The 26,039-nt window shown below is 44.1% G+C and overlaps 1 protein-coding gene across 1 annotated transcript in view; it reads left to right on the top strand.

Moving 5' to 3' along the window:
• LOC125021591 (reticulon-4 receptor-like 1) overlaps nucleotides 1-24,359 on the top strand; it is an 88,767-nt gene extending 64,408 nt beyond the window's left edge. The window contains exons 2-3 of the mRNA XM_047607711.1: nucleotides 19,858-20,312; nucleotides 20,850-24,359. Of these exons, the coding sequence (XP_047463667.1) occupies nucleotides 19,858-20,312; nucleotides 20,850-21,749 (1,355 nt within the window). The 3' untranslated portion in view covers nucleotides 21,750-24,359. The remainder of the gene's footprint in view (nucleotides 1-19,857; nucleotides 20,313-20,849) is intronic.
• Nucleotides 24,360-26,039: the final 1,680 nt, after the last annotated feature.

A 26,039-nucleotide genomic window follows, 5' to 3' on the forward strand; every position in this document is an offset into this window, starting at 1 on the left:
CGATTACATTAGTGGAAACGTAATTACTGACCATATTATTATTGTGGTTTTTACATTTACAGTGCACGTAAACGTGACTCATTGCCATAATCTGGTGTCTCGTGCGCATGTAAATGTAGGGAGAAACCAGTCCTGTCAACCGGCTGCCTGTGACTCAGTGTTCGAATGTATGCACAGCAGCCCCCCCACCCAAATCCCCTCATTCAGGATTCCGTTCTGTCAGGTAGTTTTCGTTCTAGCAGTCTAATTAGGGTCGGATTTACACCTGAGCCGAAAGGTGTCTGCAGTTAATTACATGGAAGGACGGAAAACAGAAGTGGATTTGAGGATCACCGACATACACAAACGCCCACGCGGGAACGCGTCCTGAATGCGCTGAGATGCGACACGTGCATGACCACACGCCCCCCCACTTCCACACACACCCCTCCTTGTGACGGCCGAAGTCGTCGCACGATGGCCGCCGTGGCCCGGCGAATACTTCACCCTCGGGAGACCGGACAGCAACAGAAAACCCTCCGCTCCTCTGGTCCTGAACTGCTGTCAAACTTTGTCTCATCACTTGGGTAAAGTTGTTGTTGAATGTAGATTCGTTGGGTTGTCATCCAGGTTGCCTTTTACAGAAGAAACATATTTTCTTGTGGCAGTTTAGCGTAACGATTTCAGGTCAGTTCTTTGTCACCTTTTTTTTGTTGTCGTTGTAGTTGTTGTTATTGTTGGTCTTTTCCTGTAGCAAAAAAATCCAGTACTGTGTTTCTGCTGTTTTGTAGTTGTGGCCACAGATAATTGAATGTCAGTCAAACTGGATCCTGACAGTCAAACACTTTAACTGGATTATTACTTTATCTGAATGTCAAACCTAAATGTGAGTGTACCACAGACACTGGTCATAATTTTCCCATATACACTCGCTTTGAAAACACACTTTTACTGCGTTACAGTTACAAGCGTTATTTCTAAAGGATGAGGGAATGTTAACAATCTACTTTAGAGAAACGGCTCCCCTTGTACGATAGATTAAACTCTCTTAAACAGTGTTAAATCCATTCAGTCCTTTCTTATCCGTCCATCATTTATTACCGCTTATCCTCTAAAGGGTTGCCAGGGGTTGAAGGCTCTCCCAGCTGGCATTTAGTGAAAGGAAAGCAACCGTTTACATCACCAGTTAACGCAACCATCGTGTCTTTGGACTGGAAGCTGGAGCAAATGGTTTAAATACATAAAAACTGATGTATAAATTGATTTATTGTAACACCGCCACAGGTATACACTGATCAGACATAACATCATGACCCACCTTCCTCTAAAACAGTAGTGACTCATCAGAGAATGGACATGGACCTACTGAAGGTGTCCTGTGGCGCCTGGTAGCAGAATACTGTTAGTGCAGGTCGTTGGGTCCTATGGGTGAAGGGGATGGACCTACATAGATCATCCCACAGATACTTGATGAGTTTTTGATCTGATATTTGTTTTGATTTTTGAGTATTTTTGTAGTTGTTCCTAAACCGTTTCGTGTTCATGCGTCCGGCTGCATCCTGCTGTGGTTGGCTGTCATTGCTATAAGGGTCCAAAAGTCTCCCAGAGGAACACTGCAATGTCAGAAGACGATCAACGTTATTAACTTCTCCCGTCAGTGATCACAATGTTACGCCTGATCAGCGTATAATCTTTTATCCGCGAATAGGAACAACCAAAACCACATAAAGGTTTGGTAAACTACAATCGTATATGAAAGGAAATAACAGCGACTTCATTATTTCATACACTGTTTACATACATCCGTTTTAATTGCTCCATTTATGCATCATTCTCGCTCCATTTTTTTAGTCTCGGCCTATCTATTAGTGCACATTTGTGTGTATGTGTGTGCGTCTCGTCTCTCCCTTCAAGCCGACTGTTATTAATTACTTAGCTGCTGAATGTTGTCGGGGTATTCCTTAGGCCTTCCTTATGGGATGGGATGTAAATACCAGCAGAACACGGCAGGGCGTTCGTGTGTGCGTGTGTGTGTGTGTGTGTGTGAGCGAGCTTGTGCCGGAGCGTGTCGACAGCGTTCCGCGCATTTTGCAAAGCCAGACTGTAAGCGCTGTGTATGTTTTTGTAAAGGCCAACCAGAGAGAGAAGCAGATAATGCACCGCACTACAGGTAACAAATCTCTGCTGCGGTGAATACATTGAGCGGAGAAATCTATGGACTTAAAGAAGTGGACAAAATGGCTTCAAAATCCAATTTCCCAAACCTGCTCTGCATTCACGGGCGGAATGCTCCTTCCTGAATGCAAGCTAACTTTTGAGAGACGACTTTTTTTGTTCCCATTTCCACCCATCTCTCAGGACGTGCGTCACACTGTGCATTTATAAAGCAGGTGCAGATCAGATGGAAAACTTACAATACGGGGGACTGTGAGCGCACGTGTGTGTGTGTGCTCACGCGTTCGGAGGCACCCTGCTCTCGTCGGAGACGCGCACGTTTCCGTACATGTCTGCGACATCGTAGGTCTGTGCATGCTAATAAATGTCTTTCTGGGAATTTGCGTGGGCGTGTGCTCCCCCGTCCTCGGCTCCGCGAGTGCTCAGGGTTTTTTCGAAACGTTTGTTTTTTTTTTTTTTTTTTTAAATCTACTTCACTTCAAAGGGACACATGGAGAGCTGGGGGCCTTCTAGCATATGGGCTTTAATTGAAGGAGAGACAGAAAGAGAGATAAAGAGAAGGGAGAATTTTGGATTGAGTGAGTGTTTGTGTGTATCTTTGTGTGTGTGTGTGTATAATGATGGAGGAGGTGCTGGCATACAGTTTACCTCAGAGCAGAGAGACATTTTACCATCAAGCAAAACTCTGCAGAAGAGAACAATTGCAACAAACCCTGTGTGTGTTTGTCCTCAGGGCTGCCATAAGCTGGCAGTAGAGAGTGGCATTTATAAAAAAAAAAGGAAAAAAAAAGGCACATATGCACACACACACACAGACTCATCGTCACCGTCTTTACCCGGCAGCTCTTTACTAGCTGGATAAGAAACAAGGAAGGAACCAGTAACCGTCTCCGGTTCGCTCGTGAAATGATAATTCAGAGCCACGCCGCACGGGTCACCCCCCCGATTCAAACACAACGACACACCCGGGAGGTGGAGGCGTGGAAGCCGAGCGGGGAGAGGGGTCAGGGGGAGGTGGCACGAAATGGGCGAGGCAACTGAGAGGATCGCGTGGCCGAGGTGACGGCGGCTCGAGCAGACGGGGCGTAGCGAGCCGGAGAGGACGGACTTGGAGACGCGCATTCATAATTCATTTCCAGCTGGCGCGCGTGTGTGAGTTTCTGGTTTGATGTATGGCGCGTGCGCGCGTGGGACGGCGCGCGTTTAGGAAATTATGCAAGTTTGTCGAAGCTAAAATGCTCCTGAGCGTATGAATGTTATTATAGAGTTTGTGCGTGCCTGCAGGAAGCCCGGTGCCTTTTTGTGTGTGTGTGTGTGCTCCACTCGCACACGTGTGCACCCCGGACGTGCCTTGTGTGCGACGTGTGCGGCCTTGAAGAAGAAAATCGGAACATTCGCGGAGTCGTGATGAGAGCTGCGGCCCCTGTGCTGAAAAAGATCAGGAACACGCCACGCTGTGGGTTCATTTCTCTTCTTGTTACTTGCCTCAGGTGAAAGAGAGAGGAGCCGCACTGCCTGAAATAAAATGTTTCAGTTTAATTCAAAATCCCAAATCACAAAGATGTATTTTGGAACCATCCCAGCATTGGTGTGTATTTGAGCCCTAGAGCGTAAAATAGATGCGTTACCCTGAGATTAAGACAGGGCTTCCTCTCAATATGTTGGCACACTGTACCAGATGATGACCCATCTGTGATAACCTTTACCAAAATCACTAACATTTTATTTATTTTTTGGGGAGTATGCGGATAGTTTCCTCTGCCAGGGCTTTGATAAATCCATCCATGGAAGCTCTGCTGCCTCCACAACAGAAGTGAATCGAATTTGGCTTTGTGATGTTCAAAGCATTTAAAAATGACATCTGGAAACCTCAACGGTGACAGGTCTTTTCAGAAATGTTGCCCCAGTTACCCTGGGTAAAATACGCAGACCTCTCCGTGAACCGTTTTCACAGCTTCCACCAAAACAAACTGTGCCACTGAACTACTGCAGAGCCACTGCGGTCAGCTAAAGTTAAATAAATGACTAGAGAGCAACAGTGGAACCTGAAGCCATGGACACGAGGCCATAAAAAGAATGAGCCTGAAAGTGAAAAGAGGACGATATTAATAGGAAAGACTTCTTTAGAGCAGTTAGATTATTCTGTGTAAAACCGGAAAATTGAATGATCCAGCAAACAGAAGAATCGTTTCTGGTCTGCACACATTTAGATTCTCTGCAAACGAAGCTTTCTGCTCCAATCAGACCAACAACAACAACAAAAAACTTCTGGTACCTTTGCAAATGAAAATCTGATTACTACTAGAGCTAGTTTGGACACAAAGAATTAAACAACAGCGGCAGGAGCTTCTCCATCCACACCTGTAGCAAAACGTGGGATGTGGACAGAGATTCACACTCTGATCCTAGCATCACAACAACATCGCACACTGGTACTGATGCCTTTATTGAAATGCGTTGGTATTCGGAAGGGAAGACGACTACACGGGATGCAGACTCACTTCTTGAGTGGAATGAGCGAAATGAATTTCCTTTTCTGAGCAATTTTCAACTCACTTTGTTTCTAACTTTATATTCCACTGTTGTCGTTTTGTTAATATTGTCATATTTATATTTGTTACGTCCTTTTTCTTATTTTGCACTAATTACTTTTTTCTGTGTGTAGTAAAAGGAGAATTATTTAATTTTTATACATTTAAATGGTTTTATATTGTAATTAGTTGATGGATACAGGTTTATTCGACTCAAATATTAGTGCTGTGTTTTATCTGAACCATAATCAACTAACTAAAGGCAAAGTTATGAAGTTATTCAATGAGCACGACATTTCAAGTATCGGTATCGATATCGGCGATGCTAGCCCCCAGTATCGCCCACCCCTATTAATAGGCTTGTCGCATCGTGTTGGTACATAACGAAAGAAAAACTAGCATTTAAAGAAATGAGGCAAAAGTTCGAAGAAGACAATTAAATCTCTAACCGCAGTCATCTGAGAATTTCTCGACTCGGATTTCGCCACCACGCCAGCTCTACCCACATCAGCGCCGCCTCCCCATAGCCCCAAAGTGAAGCAGAATAATTAACGGCACACTGTGAGCACGGAGCTCAACAGCAGAGGAGATTATTGTATGTGATAGTGTTGAAATGTTTCTGTGAATGTTGGGTGTAGAGACATTTTTCCTGCTGTGACTGAGTCATCAGTGGAATCCACTGTAGCTGCTGTGAATCCAAGATGTACGGCTGCCACCCTCATTCAAGGAGCAGGTTACAAAACTTTCCCTGTTTAATCCTAGACGCGGCAAGTGTCACGTTTAATGAAAAGACGCTAAATTTGAGGTTAATCTGGATCGAAAGCAAGAGGCAGTTTAAAAATACAAAGACCACGCGCTTATAGAAGAGATGGAAGGGGATGAAGACAACAATCTACACAGGACCACCCGACATTTCCAGATTGTTCCAACCTTCCCGGCAAACACAATGAATGATGGCGGAGTTTAACCGGCAACCTTCAAGATTAGCCAGATCTCATGACTGATCGGGGGAGTTAAACCGTCATGCTCTTCTCGCTTCATCCATCTCCCTTTAGCTGATGGGGAAAAAAGCTGCGACGCCTCCTCCTGTTCTCCCCTCATACATCCTTCCTCTCCCTTTCACATCTCCCACTTCTCATATTTCCTGACTGATGTCTCCTCTGCGCCATTTCTCTGTCATTCCACCTGAATGCATTTTCCACGAGCAGCACGGTGTGAAAAATGTCAACAAGGAGAGCGGGCCGAAGGCGAGGTGTAGCACTTCGCTACGCCAACATCATGCTAATGGTTGATTTTTCTTTTGCGAAGAGCGGTTATATTGTGATCAGCTGAAAACTATTAGAAACAGTGTGACACTCCGGATTTGGACTGAGGCGGTTGATGTTGCAATTTCTTTCTACAGCGCAGGATGCTGTAGTCGTAGTTGCGCTCTCAAGTCATTAATCATTTTGTTGCTGTGGGTCTCGCATTCGTCAGCTGCTGGATAACGCGGTTTGGAACGAATCTGATCGCATCAAGCGCCGCCAGTTCTACAGTGGTAAAAGTCACGCTCTATGGGGAGCCCGTTTAATGAGAGGCCCCGATGCCGATCTCTCCCTCTTGTTTGGTCCAATACGGCTGACAAATGACCAACGCCTGCTTGCGATTGGCTCCGTCAAAGGGAAGAGTGCCACAGCAGCGTGTTATCCCATGAAACAGCCCCGGTGACAGATGATCCCTCGGACATGTCCCCCGCGCCGAAAGCACACACACTACACTTGTCATTTTGGATTTTTGGATTTGTAGCCCTTCATCTTGTTTGCCTTCTGCATCTTTCCTTTCCTCTCTTTTCTCGAGTCTGCGCGTTCCCGATTCACAGGGGGGGAAAAAAAGTCCCTGAGCATTGGCTGAAGTTACTCGCTTCAAGTACACGCGCTGTGGAAACAAGGTGCGAGAGCACACACAGTCATCGCAATGAAGGATTTATGCAATAATAAAGCCTGATGTACTTTTAACAGTCTTTGTAATAGAGACAGATGGGAAACTAAACGAACAAGAGGGAGGCAAGCGGAGGAGGGTGACAAAGGGTGATTCATACCTGCGGTGTAGAGCAGAGAGCACGGGAATGATTTAGTCACAAGAAGAGGAAGAGAAATTTTCCCTGCGCCGGGAGAATTGGACAAACTGCTATTAAGAGAAGAACCAGCTCGCCCCCACGCTTGCACTCTCGCTTCCTCCTCTCATCGACTTGTTGGACAGCCTCATTTCTCGCCGCTTCCCACTGAGGATATCTGCCAGAGAGCATTCCAGATCCAGCGATGGCAAGGCATGGGGGGCAACGAGCACCTTAGATCTCAAGTGTGTTTGTGTGTGTGTGTGTGTGTGTGTGTGTTCGTCCACAGTGCACATACACGGCTCACACACGCCGTCTCTGCAGACGCAGATGCCTGCTGCCAGATCAGGGTCAGTCAGCTGTGAAATTCCTGCGATTGCTGTGTATTTGCTCCACCGGGGGTATGCATCTGTGTGCGTTAGTGTGTGTCACATTGCATCTGCCTTTTTGCCTCCAAGCCCGTGTGTGTCACACTCCACGTAGATTTAAGTATAATCAGCTCAGGTAATTTGGTAATATCTGTGCTGATGGAGAGAGACGATTTCTGAGGTAACGCAAATGGTGACGATGAACAGAAGCATCTTCAAAAAAATGTAGGTTTTCAAACTGAAAAGTTATATTCTTATCAATATATTAACTTGGATTTTAGATCTGTTTCAATACAAAACTCAAAAGCAGCAATGTGATAGACTGGTGACCTTTTCCGGGATGTGCCCCACCTCTTGCCCAATGACAGCTGGGATAGTCTCCAGGACCCCCATGGCCCTATGGATCAGGGGTATTTTTCAGGCCAAGGACCCCAAACTGATGGAGAGACTAAGTAGGGACCCCCTACCTACTATATGTGTTCCATATTTAACTCGCCCTATTGCTGATAATATACATTATCATCATTTTGCATTCAATATTGAGCTATTCAGATAATACGCAGGTGCAACTCCGATAAACATAAACACATCTGACATAAACCTTCAAGCTTCTCTTCTGCAAATATTACAGCGTGCTTCCAGGATCTCGGCCAACTGCACGGAACCTGACAGAGTCAGTGTGTAATATGCGGCCTCGTGATTGGCTCGGTGGCGACAGGGGCGGAGCCTACGGTGTACAGGAAGCTTAGGTTGACAGGTGTAGTGTGGCGCTCTGTGTGAAACAGCTCCTGTATCACTGAATGAGTGAAGTACAGACTGAAAGATAACGTATTCTGTCTTCATTTATCCCTTCACTAAAATACATTTGATTCATGTCAATATGTGTTTAGAGAAATTTAAATTTGTGGAAAAAAAAATAGAAAAATGTCTAATCAACCAAACATTTTGTGACCTCCCTGTAGTACCGCCACACACCCCTAGGGGTCATGTAACCCCTGGTGAAGACCTATGCTATATAAGATCAGAAAGACAAGGATAAGCTATGGATTGCATGAAACAATGGAAGTCAAAGACCGTCTCTTCCCACTCTCTGCAGGTAGCTCCGCCTGTACTAATCCCCCATCCAGCCACTAGATAGAAAAAAACTCACTAAATCATTTTGGTTCCTACAACCTGTTTTAGAAACCTTATATTTTATTATACAGTGTGTGCTGTGTTTTGTTGGTGATTAAGAAGTGCCTGGGTATCGGCTTCCTGAGTCCTTGTGCCCCTGAATCCATTAGCTTTGTGATATCCGAGTAGTAGGTGCCACACCACATCCACATCTGAACATGCCCCTTGTTCTCCACCGACACACGGCCGGTCTAAGTTATCTTCACTGAGTCAGGACCAGACATAGAGGAGTATCCGTACGGCTCACATCTAACCACTAATGGGCAGGATTTAAAAAGGGAAAGCTGTGACCTGCATCATCTGATTATGCATGGACAAAGTGCGCGTGTGTGTGTATGTGTGTAAATACGGAGGGCTGGGCAAAGTTTTTCTGAGTATAATTAGAGTCTGATTAGTGTTGAGATAAGCTTAGCCTTTCAAATGACCCAATTACTGGATGCAAAGAGGGTAGAGGTTATTTTTGCATTCGCTCCCTTTCCCTCTTCCTCTGTCCCCGTCATATACACACATGCGAGCTCAGACACTCGCACTGATCAGAGTGGAGGGTGTGTATTTTCTTTAATGGGCCAATATGTTGTGTGCTGAACAGATGTCACAGCGGCGGGCGAGGGGTCGAACCGGGAAACCACAGCACTGAGCTGGTCAAGGAGTGGGAAACAGACCACGTTGGACCAGGGCTAATTTTAAAGATACCTTTAAAAAAAAAAAAAAAAAAAAAATAGGTTTCAAGCAAGTCTTCCTGAACTTGTTAGACAAGTAAAGCACCACTGAAGGTGCTTCAGGATAATGGACATTGATTTTTCTTTCAACTTTAAGCTTTTTCTTCCCCCGTTGGACCAAGCCAGCAACGCCGCCATGCTAGATCGATTAAGGTTAAAGAATTAACAGATCCTTGTCATAATGTGAAATTAAAAGACTACAACTAGTGGATTTGTGCTGTTCAGTCCACTAACAACAGCTACATTCCACATGGTGTGTCTTCCTTTACAAGCAGAGTTCATTGCCTTTCATTTGTAACATAAGCAAGGCTCATTTTGAATACTTGTCACTGGTAATGCGCTCAAGGACAATATGAAAATCTGAATGAGCTCTAGAAAATGCTTGCATTCAGCTGGTGCGTTTTAACGGAGGACAGATGGCAACCAGACTTACATTAGCAGCTTCGACAGGACACAGCTTGTTCATGATAATCAATTCATTATAGCCTCCAAAAATGTTATGGAGTGCGTTTAAATCTTCACTCTATAAAGTCTTTGGATTGCACATTGACGGAGCTGCTGCCATTTCTGATATTGTGGCTTGAGACACAAATAGTTCATCGGTTACCGTGTTTGCTGCCGATTGATTTAAACAGATGACCCGAGCGATCAATCCCGACCAGGCTAATACATGTGATCGGTAGAAGGGTAAACCTGAAGTGAGGTCATTTACTTAAATGATTTACTTCATTAATAAGTAAGAAAGGTGAAAGGACAGAAACGTAGGAGAGTAGTAGAGCTGTAAGACATTTTCGAATCTGCAATATTTTGTCTACTTGTAACCACATTTCAAAATTTTTGCAACCTCAATCCTCGAGGATCAGATGAAGGCGTATCCACTCCTACGCATAGTCTACCAGAGATTTGTTTGTGTAGTTTTTGTAGTTTGTTTGTTCAGGGGTAGCAGAAATGTGACTCGATGAAACTTTAAAAGACTACAAAACAGAACTTCCCAGGCCACAGACAATCAGCGGTGCGGAGCCAAATGTATTGACCTGATTTGTCTCCGATATAAAGATGGATGTAATGGGTGTGTGCTGTATTACATGAGAGGGGAGGATTATATAGTGCAGAGATATTTCAGCTGTGTCTTTGAGGCAATGACGCCATTTAAATCTCTCATTAACTCTGCCAGAGATTTATCACCATTTCAATGAGCAACGCTAAATGATCTTTGGGATTACGCTCAGCTAAATCAGCCACTAACAAGGAAGGAGCATCGTCTATGCCAAGTGTGTGTCCCTCCTGCGCCCTTTCTTCGCCCTCTGCAAACTTGACGGTTATTTCTCTGTTTTGCGGTTATTTCCTGCAGACCTGAAGATTACACGTGTTTTGGTGTGACCGACTGTTTTTTCTCTCTGCAAATGAGGGTGTTGTGCGTTATCAATTTGCAGGCGCTCGTCAGACTCAACGCTCAGAAGGGTCAAAATATTAGGTGGTGATGCATGGGGAAGTCACAGCCGTGTTCCCGGACAGAGCAGACACACATTTACACACCAACCCATATAATGGTCGGCGCTTCACACTCGATCCCTGTCATCCCCGTCATCCTATTTTAGCTACAGCCTCTCTCTCGCTGTGCTCTCTTTCCCTCCCACACCGCCGCTCCGTGCCTCTCTCCCCTCCTGTCTTTTGCTTTCATGTTTTAAGAGCTCCTCATTCCCTTTGAGAAACATCTTGCCCATTCCTCCCTTCCTCTCGCACAATCACCACTTCCTCTTTGTGTCCGCCAGAATGAGTGGCAGGTGTCTCTTCCAGATGTTGTTGTTGTTGTTGTTGTTGTTGTGGGGAGGCAGTTGCGACGGCGGACTGACAAGCAGCATGTGTGTTTGTGCTGTTTTTCGTCTTTCTTTTTTTTTTCCCTCGTCCCTCTCCCCCTCTTCTTTTCTGCGTTGTGTTTTCGTGTGCTGCTGTGGAGGAATGAGAGCTGGAGAGAGAAGAGGGAGAAGAGGGAGACGGCTATTGTAATTGAACCCTGGCTGTGCTTGATGAAGCTTTTAGCAAATATCTAACCAGGGAAGCTAAGATGAGAATTTAGACAAACAACCAGTGGGGAATGGACGCGGAGACGTGGAGAGCTAAAGACAGAGAGAGTTTTGATTAAAAAGGCATCACTTGCTGAAATAGACAATTACTGGCATGAAGTGAAAGCTGTGCACGCTACCCCAGAGGACGAAAGGACATCAACACCTGTGTGATGATGAACCAGTCGGCAGGAAAAACACTGAACTACACTCTCACTTCTCAAAGACTAGAATGGCGTTGCTGCTCATTCCCATGCTCCAAGCAGGGTCTCATTTCCACAGGTTGTTTTACCACCGTGTTAATGTGCGTTATGGTCAGAAACAACATTTGGTCGTGGTAGTAAAAGCAACATATGCTATTCTTTTTTTTTTTTTTTTTTTTGCTCCAAGCATTTAAATATATAGGACAAACATCATAATAAACCAGTGTTGGTACTGTGCACATCAAAGGAGCTATGACATAATTCATTTAATTTGATGATTACGCTTGTGATGTCGGTTCTTTTGACAACATAAAGCCTTTTTCAGACCAAAGTATTTGATTAACCACAAAACTGTGGAGCTGTAGCGGTTAGAGGTGCAGTTTCAGATCAAAGTTTTTGTCAATTATCCACGGTGGTGTTCCTACTTTGTGGGGGTGGCGGTACAGCTGAGTGCCCCCCCACAGCTTCCCTGATTGTCAAGTGTTTAAGACTACGGCATCGCTGGCATCATGTGAACGTCCCAAGATTATTGGTGTATGTAGAGTACCATACATTGTTCATTCTTATGAGAAGAGATTGCTTTTTTTGTTTTGTTTTTTATGCTTTTCATTGGAGCCTGTAGTTCTGAGTCATATTTAAGCAGCACTACAGGGATATTCCAAACTTCTTGTGTCAAGGACTGTGTCCAAAAAAACAACCATTTTTGGACATATTTTCAAAAAAAATGAATAATGAAACACATCCTTGGCTGAGTGTCACTAGGAATTTAAAACATCCGTTTCTTTACAACATTGACTATTTTTAAGTACCCATTATGCTATTATGCTAGGTGTTTCTGAGAGCAAAAGCTAGTCAAGTAGCCACTGACACCTGCTTTACTCCACTCGCCGTTCATGCCTTTTCTACAGAGTCATTTAGAGCCCTCGTGCTCTCATGTGATGAGTGTTTGTCCTGCTTTCCAGAAAGCAAAGGTCAAGATAGCAATATTACCCTCTTGGTCACAGGTCTAATTGTGACGATATTAATAAGACGGACTTAAAACTCACAACAGTGAGCTAAACGTTAGCTCTCCCATGCGGTAGGCTGTTCAATGATACGAATCAGTAGCTAATGGGTTCAGGTTAAATCACAGATGGGGCTGACAACAACGCCCTTTCCTCGTTTAACACAATACACCCTGGTACAAGGGGAAGGAAACAGGCTTCCCAGATTGGTGTGGGAGAACTTCACAGAGACTTGGCCTCGTAGTAAATTGGAAAACACGAGTGCGAGTGCAGATCAGGTCACTCGAGTCCAACCTCGCGTAGGAAAATCCCTGCGGTCGGGCTCAAATTTCTCATGAAGTTTTCCCAGAAGAGTGGAGACTGTCGTAGCAGCAGATTCATTTTTAAGGCGTCTAAGCTTGTATTATTGACAGCGGAGAAATGACAGGAACCGAGAGAGCGAAAGATGCAGTAAAAGTCCTTGGACGGACTCAAACAACAGATTCCGCAGTTCACGGATTATATCTCAACCCACAGTTCATAACAAGTTCAACACCGACATGCATTGTAGGCATTATCTGGATTTTTTCCATAATGTATTTCATTCATATTAAATGAGCAGAAGAGAATATCCACTGTGTTTTTGTTTATCCCGAGCAAACCCATCTGCAATTGATTCAGTGCAAGCAAAGGACTGTTAGACGGTAGCACACATGCTGTTCTCTGTCTTCATTCAATAGAGCACCTGGATTATAAAAATCAGTAAAAAAATATCTCAGTCATGAAAAGGTGTTAGGTATCAAATGAGCTTTAAAACATTACACCCCATTCACCAGACATTCTCGCCAGGCACAAATCAGCATAATGGAAACTTGATTCATTTTCGTATTTTACAGCACTTCACGGGAAAATGCGCCATAACGGATGACTGGTGAAATAGATATTTATGCACCTTGACACTCTTTACTGGGAGTTGTTACAGGTTTGAGACTTGGCCTAATGCCAGTCTAATGCCTCCGCTAATTGCTAGTTTGCAATTAGATGACTGTTTCCAAGCGTTAGAGGAGATGAAGGCAGACGAAAGTCAGTAGTGAAACCAAGGATGTGCTGAATTTTGAGTTACAACATGTTTTTAATATTTGGTAAATTATGTTGATGTTGTGTACTTTACTGTACATTAAAAAAATATATATATCAAGAGCTTACGCCTTCCTTAAATGCTTATAATATCAGATCCCTTTTCTCTTTGTACCAACTTATTATCAGAAGCAGAGAAACTAACTCTGCAAATGGAGACAGATAATTCCATGTTTTACACGGCAAATGATGAATAAATAAAATGTCTGAACGGCTGGCTGCTGGTGGGTACGCTGATACGCTGCCCCAGTGTCAGAGCCATATGGCGGTCGGCAGCTCTCCTATCTAACATCATCAGCTCCATCTCTCAATCAGCAAACTTTAAACACCCACAGTTAATCTGCAAGCAGAGACGGACACGTTTCAGCACGCACTTTTGCCAAATATGGAACACCACACACACACACACACACACACACACACACACACACACACACACACACACACACACACACACACACACACACACACACACACACACACACTGCACAATGAAGAGAGCTGAACAACAGATAGAGGATATAATTGGGAGAGAATAAAAGGTGCAAAGGGGAGGAGGAAGGAAGTCAGATATAAAGCAATGATGAAAATACTAAAAGAAAAAAAAGAGAAAGAGAGACTGCAGGGGTAAACAAAAGACGACGAGGGAGCCAAAGCAATTGGAAATGCAAACTAACGCTAGAAGCACTATCACAAGTACATGTCAAGCAGACTTTCACTGAGAAAAAAAAAAAAAAAACAGTAATGGGGCCAGTGGGAGGATCCTATGGGTGAGATTAACACTGTAAACTTAAACTAACAGTGGAGAAATCACAGTGTCGATCTGTGACAGAGCTGAGGGTGTTGACTGTATTTTACCAAGAGGCTGAGACATACAACAAAGAGCTGAATGCTCCTGCCATGTTTTTACTTACTTATAATGATAATAATAATGATTTATAAAAGGGCCTTATAAAACTTGAGGAACGAAAGTGGGATGAGCTTCTGTTCATGTGGGTCCAGTTCAGTCAAACAAAGATACAAGGACATGTGAGATAATCATTGCTTGTAATAAATCCTTTTATAAATTAATCTGGCATTGTGCTGTTGCTTGTGATTATATGCTGTGCATATTTAGTGGATTCGTGGCATTCAGTGCTCAAACACATCCTTCAAATCCCTTGTGAGACACCATCGTTATTAGGCAATTTGACTCTTAGTCCCTGGAAATAGGGTGGTGCCCCGAGGTTTGCTACATGTAGTAACTATTTATAGACATTAATGATTATTTCCCCTGACTTATCAATATTAATTGCCAAGAACCAAATTGCGCCCCCTACTGGAGTCCAACAGACACAATTTCACAGATATACACAAACACATATTAAAAATAATCCTGCAGCTTTGTTGTAACATTGTAGCATTTATCATCACAGAAAATCAATGCTACACTTTTCACATTTAAAAATAAAAAACAAACATCACAAAACACCTTCGCATTCGGGTGTTCACACATTTTACACTCAAGTCTGTTTAGAATATATTTTACACATTCGCTACATTCACACACAACGCGGAATATAGTGGCTTTATACCTAATTAACAAGCACAGCAGGTGTGGCAGAGCAGCAGTGGAAGAAATGCAAACATGTTGAAGAAAGGAAGCAGAGAAGCATGAAGCAAAGGGCAACACAGATGAAGAGATAAATCGAAACAGGGGTTAAGAACAATGAAAAAAAAAATAATAATAATTTGATATCCTACGAAACATATTCCCATGTATGTGCATGTGCATGTTACGGCTTATGACAAAACAGTTGAGCAATTGAGTCTATTGGCAGACTGAGAAAAATAAATCAGAGAGACAGATGGAAGAATGACATGAGGAAAGAGAGGGAAAGGGGAAACCACAGCGGTCAAGGGCTGCACATGTTCGGCATGAGCATTAATAATGAATGTGAATTGATCATTTTAATATTCAGTATTCAGCCCTACACCAACCTTATAGTGGGTCATCAGAGCAAACACACGCCGCATGGCCAAACTAAAAGATCTTGTCAAGCTGAATGGAAACGTGTTTAAAATGGTGTTCCAATTCATTTCTATTTGATGGAATATCACACATGTAAATAATTCATCCCCTATGATAAATCTGTATGAAAAGCCCAGAATCCCGCAGATGATGCAATAATCATAATGTCATTTGTCAGTGTTGGTTAATGTGCAATAATGGTCCAAATGGTACTTAGTAACTGATGAGTACACAATTAATTTAGGTATATAGTATAGTAATAGTAAAATAAGACGGCACCAGAGGTAGTAAACTCAAAGAAAAACTTTTGGCTAGTTATAAAATAACAACCTCTGTCATACTCAATGTCAGACTGTGCGGCATAGACTGTATATAAATATGGACTATGCATCCCCACTCCTTGCATTCGCCAAACTGATGCTATTTACTCAGGGATACGGGCGGCACCATATTGTGAGAGTGAAGCTAAAATCAACACAGTGGAGTGGAGCCACATGGAGCCACGTTATTAATGACCCTCAACCACACTTCCTGGAGAACTCACTTGCGTTTTTGTTTAATTAATACTACGCTCTACTCTGCCTTCCCAAGTTACAAAGAAATGATGGATTATACACTGTACTTATTATTATTAAGGGATAATAATGGGACCAGTTCACAGAGCGTTTGGCATGGCAATACGCAGTCATCATCATGTCACATCCTGTTTCTATAGCGTCAAACAACAAAACCAAAAGGAAAACCATCAGAAAAATGAAGACTTGAACAAGCATGAGCATTATATTAACTAGCTAAAATGACAGAAACTATCCTTAAAAACATTATCTGACATGTATTTTAATGTTTTGGTTTGGTCCCATCCACTGACCTGGAGGGGGTGGAGCTTATGGCCTATACTGCAGCCAGACATCAGGGGGAGGAGCTCTACTTGCTTTGGCTTCACTTTTGACAGCTTCGTTTCACTGTGCTTTGTCCATCTTCATACAGTGTATGCTCAGTAAAGAGACAGTTACTCTGTGCTGATGGGTTTGACAGCATCATGGCTCCAGTGTCATGTTCATTCATTTATATGCATTAGTCCTGCATTATAGCTCTACACCAAAACTCAGAAAAACAGAATGGAAAAGATGATGATCTTATACTTGGCATATGACCAGAATTTCAGAGGAATTGTACAGATTGTGTCATCAACAACAGCGCTGTACAAATTTCCTAGACCATGAGCTAAGGAAATGAGTTATTGTTTGTGACACAACTGGGACACTAGGCATCTTCGAGGTGTAGCTTAATTTGTAAAGAGAAGACAGGGCAGCAGATGAAGTATAGCAGCAACATCCTGAAAGAAGCCTCAAAGTGACAAAGATATGAATGAGCTCTTCTGGTCTTAACTTTAAGAATAGACTGATTCTACCTCAGGAGATGATTATGTGATCATCATATTTTGGTCAAATTGCCCATCCCCATAATTTGGAAATTAAGCTTTGATGTTTATAATGAATAGTATAACATTTTTTTTTTTTTTACATTTTATTATTTTTTAAATAAATTATGCATTATCATTTATGGTTACATCTGCAATTAATGAATTAGTTGTTGCATCACCACCCATATTTATAAATATTCACAACGTGATGCAATATTAAAGTATTGCACAGCAATGCAAAAGTGCTGCCATGACGATAACTGATGCACGTTTTTTTTTCCCCACTTACTAAAAAGGTCAGACTTGTCAAACACACAAGATGCTGCTCTTACTGTACAGATAAAATGTCACACGCAGCACATATAGAGACAGACATCCTGCACTGACAAGCTCACACACATTATGTTACCTGAGCACGGTTACGGAAGTGTGCCGAGTTATACAGACCTATGTGACGCACACGTGACAATACTCCTCTGTCCTCTGCTGATGTTTCAGAACATGTCGTTCTTTACAAAGCAGCGATGCCCTGGTCAAACTGACATCTGTTCGTCACATCTGTCCATGTCTCTGACCCACACATGCATGTTTCTACCTCTATGAGGAATATGACGCACAACCTAGTTCCTTACCTTAACCCTTTAGTGCAGCGGCGTTAATATTAAGGTCCACAGGCCAAATCCAGCCCGCCAATGGATCCAAAGTAACTGCTTGATCCTAATTTGTCCACTAGGGGTCAAACCGTTTAGTCAGAGTTGCGGACGTAAAACAACACTGATACCCAGAAATAAACAGCAGATGACGCAAACGCACAATCTGGTGCTATAAATGGCTATTTTGCTAATCGTGATAAAGATTAACTGTAAGTGCACATTTGCTGTCAGAATTATCCTCCGTGGCACCGCAATTACCAAAATGTTTTTGTCAAAAAGGAGACAAAATGGACATAGGTTGTCGAGTTTTCCAAGAAGAATGGACCAATTCCTATTTATTCACAGAAGTAAATTGGACGCCTGTGTGTTTGGTGTGTATGCAGCAAGTTTCAGCGCTGAAAGAATAAAATATTCGGCGAGTTTGGGTTGGTGGAACTCCTGCACTGCTGCAACTTTCATGTTTTAAAATGATGAAATGGCAGAAGCAAATTGAAATACTATGTTTTTCAGTTCCAGATTGCAACTGGTTCGGTTCATCGATATCTTTAGTCTTCATGTTTATCGATTCCCTTATCGATACATGGTGTCGAAAGCCATAAAATGAAAGTAGAATCTTTACGTCGAAGCATGGTGCACAATGTGCAACTTTTGTAGCACTGCAATTTCAAGCAAGGGCGGCAACACCACCAACAAGTTGGAGCATTTGTCGAATATGCACAGATTGAATACAAAGTGCCGCTGAACTTGTGTTGAACAATCTCCGGTCAATGAGTGCAGCCACCGCCAAGTTTCAGCAGAGCAGCGCTAGTGAGGATCCAGTGACCAATGTCCTATGTTTCTGACACGGCCGTTTACCCGAAACCAATCTAGATCAAAGATTCACAGGGGGAATTAATAAGGGAATCGATAATCGGATCGATAAGCAGAGTCGATAATGGCACCAGTATCAATAAAGTCCTATTGATGCCCATCTCTAGTTATATATATATATATTGTGCCTTTGAGGCATGATATTGTTGAAATTGTTCTTAATTTTCTTTAAAAAAATGCAGGTTGTTCATAAAATATAGTTTATCAAATGTAAATTTAATAAACTATAGTACTTGTACCTATTCTTATGGTCTGGTCCTCTTGAGAACAATCTGGGCTGAATGTGGCCCTCAAACTAAAATGAGTTTGACACCCCTGCTCTAGTACAAATAAATGCTAACACAGACTTAAGTGACTTTAAAAACAAGTCTTACTTCTCAAATAGCCCTATGAAGTTCGGAGGACTGTCCAAAACGTCCTCCTTCGTTTGTTTCAAAGCAGTATACACACAGATGGAGGAATATCTGTAAAATCACACACACACACACACACACACAGTTGGACACATGTCAACAGGATGTTGATCTTTTACTGCATCTCCCTCTGTTCAGAAATTGCTCGATGGATAAACATGTCTCCACTCTCATCTTCTTCTATCTTTACCACACTTCTTCTCTGCCACCCTAAGACACATCAAACACTGGAATGATCCAGAGGAAAAAAAAGAAACAAACAAAAAAAAGTCAAATAAATAAATAAATGGGCAGGAGATGAGGGGAATCTGAAAAACCACTTCACAGGCACGCTGCTGATGATTCCCACACCCCTCGTTCCAGGTTCCCCTCATTGTGAGAATGTATTACAGGTGTGGTGTGTGTTTGCTTGTAAGCAGGGGAAACATCGATTTTCTGTCACCTTTACAGGATAACCTAAGGATGCAACTCTGTGCATGATAAGATGCTGCGCGTCTGTGCCGGATCATCACCACGAGTGCAGGGAACACAAAAATAAAAATGAGTGTTGCATCTCTGACAAACATACAACCCCGCAATAAAAGACAGCTCTCACACAGCGTTTGTAAGCCTGGGCAGGATTTTTATGTGTTTTTCGTGCGTGCCATTGAACGGGGCTCTTCAGTATTACGGCTTTTCAAGGTTTTTTCCTCAAATATAAAAAGGTTTCCCTGAGTTAAAAAATTGGGGTTTTAACAGAGTTTAGGATAACAGTGAAGGGCTCTGAAGGACTTTGTGAATGATCGAAAATAATGTGAAAAGAAATGGGCCCGCAAACAATGCATGAATGTTTGTGAGCGCTCGTGCATTGTGTTTGAGAGAGACTTGTTTCGGCGTTGTAATTTGTCTGCACTGAACCGTGCCCATTGTTGTCCTTGTAAACCGAGAGCAGTGAGTGTTTCATTCAAGATGTGCCTGATAACGGGATGCTGTATGAATTCAATTAATTCCGCTCGTCTTTTTCCTCTCCCCTTTTCCCTCCGTCCCTCTCTTTCCACTTTTTCATCCCCCTCTCCTCCGCTCAGGTTACGGTGGGGTGGAGCTACTGTTGGTGCTGTGGGGCCTGGATCTCTCTCAACCCTGCCCTCGCCACTGCATCTGCTACACTTCACCGAGCACCGTGTCCTGCCAGGCGCACAACTTCCACGCCGTGCCCGAGGGCATCCCGGCCCAGAGCGAGCGCGTCTTCTTGCAGAACAACAAGATCCAGCGGCTACTCCGCGGCCACTTCTCGCCCACCACCACCATGCTGTGGCTTTACTCCAACAACATCTCCTACATACAACCTTCCACCTTCCACGGCTTCGACCGCCTGGAGGAACTCGACCTTGGGGACAACAAGCACCTAAACGCCATCGCCGCCGACACCTTTGTGGGCCTGGGTCGGCTACACGCCCTGCACCTATACCACTGTGGCCTGACCAGCCTTCCTCCGGGAATCTTTGCAGGCCTACAAAATCTCCAGTATCTCTACCTACAGGTACATGGGTAACACACACACACGCGCGCGCGCCTTTTACTGTACGTCGCATCCAGGGCCGCAATCGCATTATGGTGCAATCTGTCCATCGGCCTGGTTCAGCACTTACTGCCTATGAACCGGAGCCTGATCAAATTATCCTGAGTGTAGTGAAAACACCACAAACCTCGGCTTGCACTAAAGCAGCCGCCAATGCATCATCTGTGGTTAATCCCTGAAGGAAACGAGTGCAACCGAGAACCGGCATTGAGTGTACGATTTCAATAATTACACGGCAGGTTTAGGGAGAGAAATATGGAAAGGATCTCCACTTCATATCATTGGCGGGAGAATCAATTGACATCAATATGGAGGGAGTGGGGTAAAGGTTGCAGCCCGACATTTGACAGCGTTCTTACATCATCTGTAACGATTCCAACGGAACAAGCTGACCAGATGTACAGAAACGCAGAGCTAGTAGATTTTTCACAATCACGTATGCAGCTATGTATCTTCACTGCACTAAAACCTTTTCCTCTTTCTCCTACACCCTCGCAGGACAACCAGTTAGAGTTCCTAGAGGACGATCTGTTCATCGACCTGCTGAACCTCAGTCATCTCTTCCTGCACGGAAACCGGCTGTGGAATCTACGGCAGAACACGTTCCGAGGCCTGGGGGTTCTAGACCGGCTCCTCCTCCACCAGAACCAGATCCAGTGGGTCGATCGCCAGGCTTTCCACGACCTGCGGCGCCTCACCACCCTGTACCTGTTCAACAACTCCCTGACAGAGCTATCTGGCGCCAGCCTGACTCTGCTGCCGGCTCTGGAGTACCTTCGACTCAACGACAACCCCTGGGAGTGCGACTGCAAGGCACTGTCGCTTTGGGATTGGCTGCGGAGGTTCAGGGGCTCCACCTCGACTCTGATGTGCGTCTCGCCACCGGAGTTGGCGGGGAAGGACCTCAAATCGCTCAAGAAAGAGGAGCTGCCCAGTTGCATGTCGGGGGAAGGTCATGCACGCGGCGCTCCCGGTGGTGAGACGGAGCACGGAGAGTCTTTGAACCACCTGAACCGACACAGGAATCATCACAACCACCACCAGCGGCCGTACTTGCCACACGGGGACCAGTACAGCCTGCCTTCACCCTCACCCCTGCCACGGCCGACCAAGGGAGGCCGCAGAAACTGCACGCGCCGGGGCCGCAAGGCGAAAGGCGGCCTCAATGACGTGCAGGTGCTTCAGGAGGGGATTGACAAAGACTATGCTCCAGACGGAGGTAAATATGACATGTCCGGATCTGCGAGACGGAAGAACAAGTGCATCCCCAGAACTTCTGTCGGCCCACCAAGTGGGGTCCAGAGAGCCAATAACAAAGCACAGGCACACCTTGCAGATTACATTACCGGTTTCTCATCAGCTCTGCTGCTGTCACTCTACTTTGTGATCCCACGCTGAGACAGGAAATGGACACTTTTGTGCAGGTGATGCAACCTTATGATTCATTCTCCAGAACCACCCTGCCCCGACTCTTTAAAAAGAGGCATGTGTGCACAACCGTGTGTGTACATGACTGTGTATAAAGAACATTATTGCCTATCCCTGTGGTATTATTGCAGGGATCTTTACGAGTCATAATCGATACATGGAAGTCAGGGAAAACAATTTAGCCCATTGCTTTGATGATGTCACCAAGGAAAAGAACAGGAAAACTTTACTTTTGTCTCCGTGGCATCGATTCCTCCACTGAACCTATGTACAGCCGCATAAAATAACAAGCCAATAATCCATTCAAATAACACCGAGAACAAAACAGTTCACGGCTCTGTCTCCATGTTTAGCCTCCTCGACACAATAATACTCTTTCATTGCAACCTCCATCTGCCAGTCACTCCGAGACAAAGGCGCAGTCATTTCCAACAATCACTCTGCTCACTCAACGGCACCTTAAGATCACGAAACAAAACACTGCAGACACAAGTGGCAGTAAAATGAGTCACTGTGAAGCATTTTCGCAGTAATAACTATAATCACCATATATCCACAGATAAAATGGATTCCTTCCATGTCACAACAGTTTTAATGCTCAGTTGTATCCTGGGCTTTTAGTCGGAATTCTAAAACAAAAACAGTGAAATTGCGGCACCTCTATGTAACTGACAATTCCTCACATGAGTCCTGTTGAAAACCATCATCTGTCCCTGTTGTTGCATCCTGACGTAAAAAGCCATTCAGAACCAACCGGTCATTCTCAGAGCGAAAAACGGTCCCAGTCAGTGTAAGTGAGTTTGTACGAGTGTGAGTTCACAAATTTAAAAAAAATAATAATTAAAAATTAAAAAAAAAAAAAAAAAAAAAAAAAAAAAAGCACAAAAGCCATGCGGGTAGAACTAGCAAGAGTGCCTAACGAAAGCCTGATTCAAATAAGGACGAGATACGGAGGCGAGAGGCAGTTCCATTCGCTCTTTGACCTCAACGGACACAAAAGAGAGGCCCCGAATGAGCCTGAAAGGTAAAACGTCTGATTCCACAAAACTGATATGCACTTTTCCGTGGAGAGATTATTCAGTCTAAACATGAAGGTTTCAAATGCTGGACAAAATAAAGGAGAACTGATGATCACAACACATCTCCTGCAAAGATAAACACTCAAGACTTGATGATCACCGGAAAGCAAAGGGACTGACAAACTACTTCGTTTGTCCTCTCTGGTTTGGTTAAAACACAAAAAAAAAAAGGATGGACTTGATGCTCCGCAAGCCCTGATTGGAGAGCTGGATTTTAATGCTGCTACGTGTGAGGAGAAAGAATCCCACTGAACCTTTCCGGAGGCCGAGGACTTGTCTTCAGGAAACAACAAGCACAGAGAGGACCGCGGGACACGTTGCCCTTTATGAACTTAGGTTCAAGAGAGGAGAGGTCCAAGCGTGCACCCCTCTTACGAAGCCCAATCAATCACCTTCACAGCCTTCCTGTCCCACTGCACACTTCTAACCCGTCAGTCCAGAGCAGAGCAGAGCAGCACAGACGCTCTCCAGGCTTTGACTTTGGCCTTTCTGAAGTATTATTTCACCACCCTAAACTGCTCGATTACAATACGTGAAACCTGTACAGATACGCACGAGTCATCCGGGTACCTTAACTACAGAGTGATGCTAAAGGCCTCCTTCATTCTTATGGCATTACGAAGTTGTCAAATCTATTTTAAAAGCCGAGCAACACTTGGATGCAGAAGATGACCTATAGATTAAAAAAAAAAAAAGCTCAAACGAAACTAAATAAATAAGCACAAAAAAATTAGTGGCAACCCAAAAACACCTGGTTCAGGTGCGGATCCGAGAGCAGGGGGGCCGCATCATTTGTATCTCGCCCGCAAGCGTCTTAACCTGCTGAGAGAGCCGCCTTTTCGTGTCCATCTATCTCGGTGTCGGGGGGGGGGGGGACGTGCAGAAGCCTGGTGTCATCCTCCCCTGACATGTAGGATTAGAGATCCCTACTGGTGAACTTGTTTGTGCTGCTGTGAACCCAGAGGTGATGTAAATTGTGTCTGTTTATTCCTGTGAGGATGACTTTTGTAAAAAAAAATTAAAAAATAAAAATAAAAAAATAATAAAAAAATATATCTATAAATAAATAAATAAATAAAGAGACAGAGAGGGGGGAAAAAATGAGAAACTGACTCTCGGTTGTGTCTCACTGGTTCCCTTAAAAATAAACAGGGAGCTTGAGGCTGGAACTTTATTATTTTTTTAAATATGATTATTATCATTATTACTTTCAGTCTGTTTTTTTTTGGTTTTGTTTTGTTATGCTGGCTCAATTGAAGATTAACGGTACACTGCGCTGCCCCAGCCCTCCCGCTCCTCCTCCTTTCCCATCTCTCCCTCCATTCATCCCTCCATCCTTCCCTCCCTCCTCCTCCTCCGCTCTTTTCCCTTTCACCCCCACCTCTCTGTCTCTGCCTCTCCTGTTTTCCGTTGTGCAACCCAAATGTTTTGTATGTGGTTATCAAACAATGCCAGACTCAAAAGCTGTTTATAAATAACATTAAACAGAAAGTGTCCTCAACTGCCTGGTGGTCTCTGTTTGTTTGCCTGCCTTTTGTTGGCGCGTACGCGCGTCGGTTTGCATGTGCTTAATAGACATACCTCTAAAATGAGCCCTGGGGCTGAATGATAAGGCGAAGAAAGGAAAGGAAAATGGTCAAAAAAGTGAAAAGGGGGGTAATGGAATAAGTAAGCGCATTCATCTGCTGCACGGAGAGGAACACACCCACATTTTACCAAGATATATTGTGGTCTCCTTCATGTCCTAGTTTCACTCACACACTCGGCAGCTTCACATAAAATATGCATCAGAGCGAATGTAAGCTCACGCACACAAACACATACACACACACACCCACATGCACCTGTCGGGCTGCATTAGCCACAAGCCTGTGAGAGGGAGGTGTGTGTGTGTGTGTGTGTGTGTGTGTGTGTGTGTGTGTGTGTGTGTGTGTGTGTGTGTGTGTGTGGGGCGGGGGGGTCCTGTTTCGAGCTAAGGTGAGGTCAGGTAGCTAGCATGCGCTACATCCGCTCCGACCGTCTGCGTCTGCGTCTGCGTCTGCGTTCGCATTTCTTGCACGCGTGTCTGCACGAGGTGCCGAGTCGCTCCGTGTGTGTGTTTTTTTTTTTGTGCCACCGGTGCACCAAGTATGCCCACTGTCATGTCGGATCTAGGCTGACGGCCCGGATAGGGCAGGGGATGAGAGGTGCGCCTCAGAGACCGTATCTCTGCTCTGTTTGTAAAACAAAGCTGACAATTGGGAGAGAGGGGGAGAGGAAGACTTGGGCAAGGAGGCAGAGGGGCGGGGATGTTTTCCGAAGAAACCCATGAGGTGGTTATCGGCGCCAAACAATCCGGTATCCGAGCAGAGGGGGGGCGTGATGGGTGGCTGCTGCAGCGTCAGCGTCTAAAAACGAGGCCCGGGATGCAGATCGCACGCGTTTAAATTAGAGCACAGAGCATCTGTGTCAGAAGTCACATGGGTAATGAAGTAGCTTTATTAATTATGAGAGTATTTTAGGGCGGGACGGTATACCAATTCATACCAAATACCGTTTTTTTGTTATTTTTACGTTATGATATGAAATTTTAATATAGTGTTCGGAATCCTGCACCGCGAGACACTGTTTCAGACCGGATTATTTTCAATGTAGGGCACATGGTGTGATCGTGTCACTGCGAGGCGTGGTGAAGATGGAATGGTCTGAAAAATAAAATGAAGCAGCAGAACGAGAGGACCCTGAAGACACTGAAGACCTTGTCACCAAAAAGGTTAGCGTTTTATGAATGGGAAAAAAAAAAAAAATGTTGCACACAGACTTCAATTATTATGGTAGCCGGTTGTGCTGCTACTGACATTACATAGCAGTTTAAATATGTAAGAAAAAAATAAAGAATACAGGTATATACTGCGAGACCATCAATATTTTTACATTTTGGTCATACTGGCCAGCTCTAGGGTGAATTAGTTTGAGTTTGTGAAAGGAAAGGATGGAAAACAGAGGACAGAAAAGTTGTTTTGCAAAGCAACATTAAGGGTGCAACGATAAACAAAATGAAGGAGCAAACAAAGACCTCAGTAAGAAGGATTAAAGGAAGGAAGTGATGAAAAAAGATGACAGTCAGGCAGAAAACAGCTTAGGCTTGGTTAGTCTGTTCTTATCAGAACTTGAGCCTGGATCCCATGATTGGAGCTCTACA

This window comes from Mugil cephalus, chromosome 15, assembly GCF_022458985.1.
Source record: "Mugil cephalus isolate CIBA_MC_2020 chromosome 15, CIBA_Mcephalus_1.1, whole genome shotgun sequence".
NCBI lineage: Eukaryota > Metazoa > Chordata > Actinopteri > Mugiliformes > Mugilidae > Mugil > Mugil cephalus.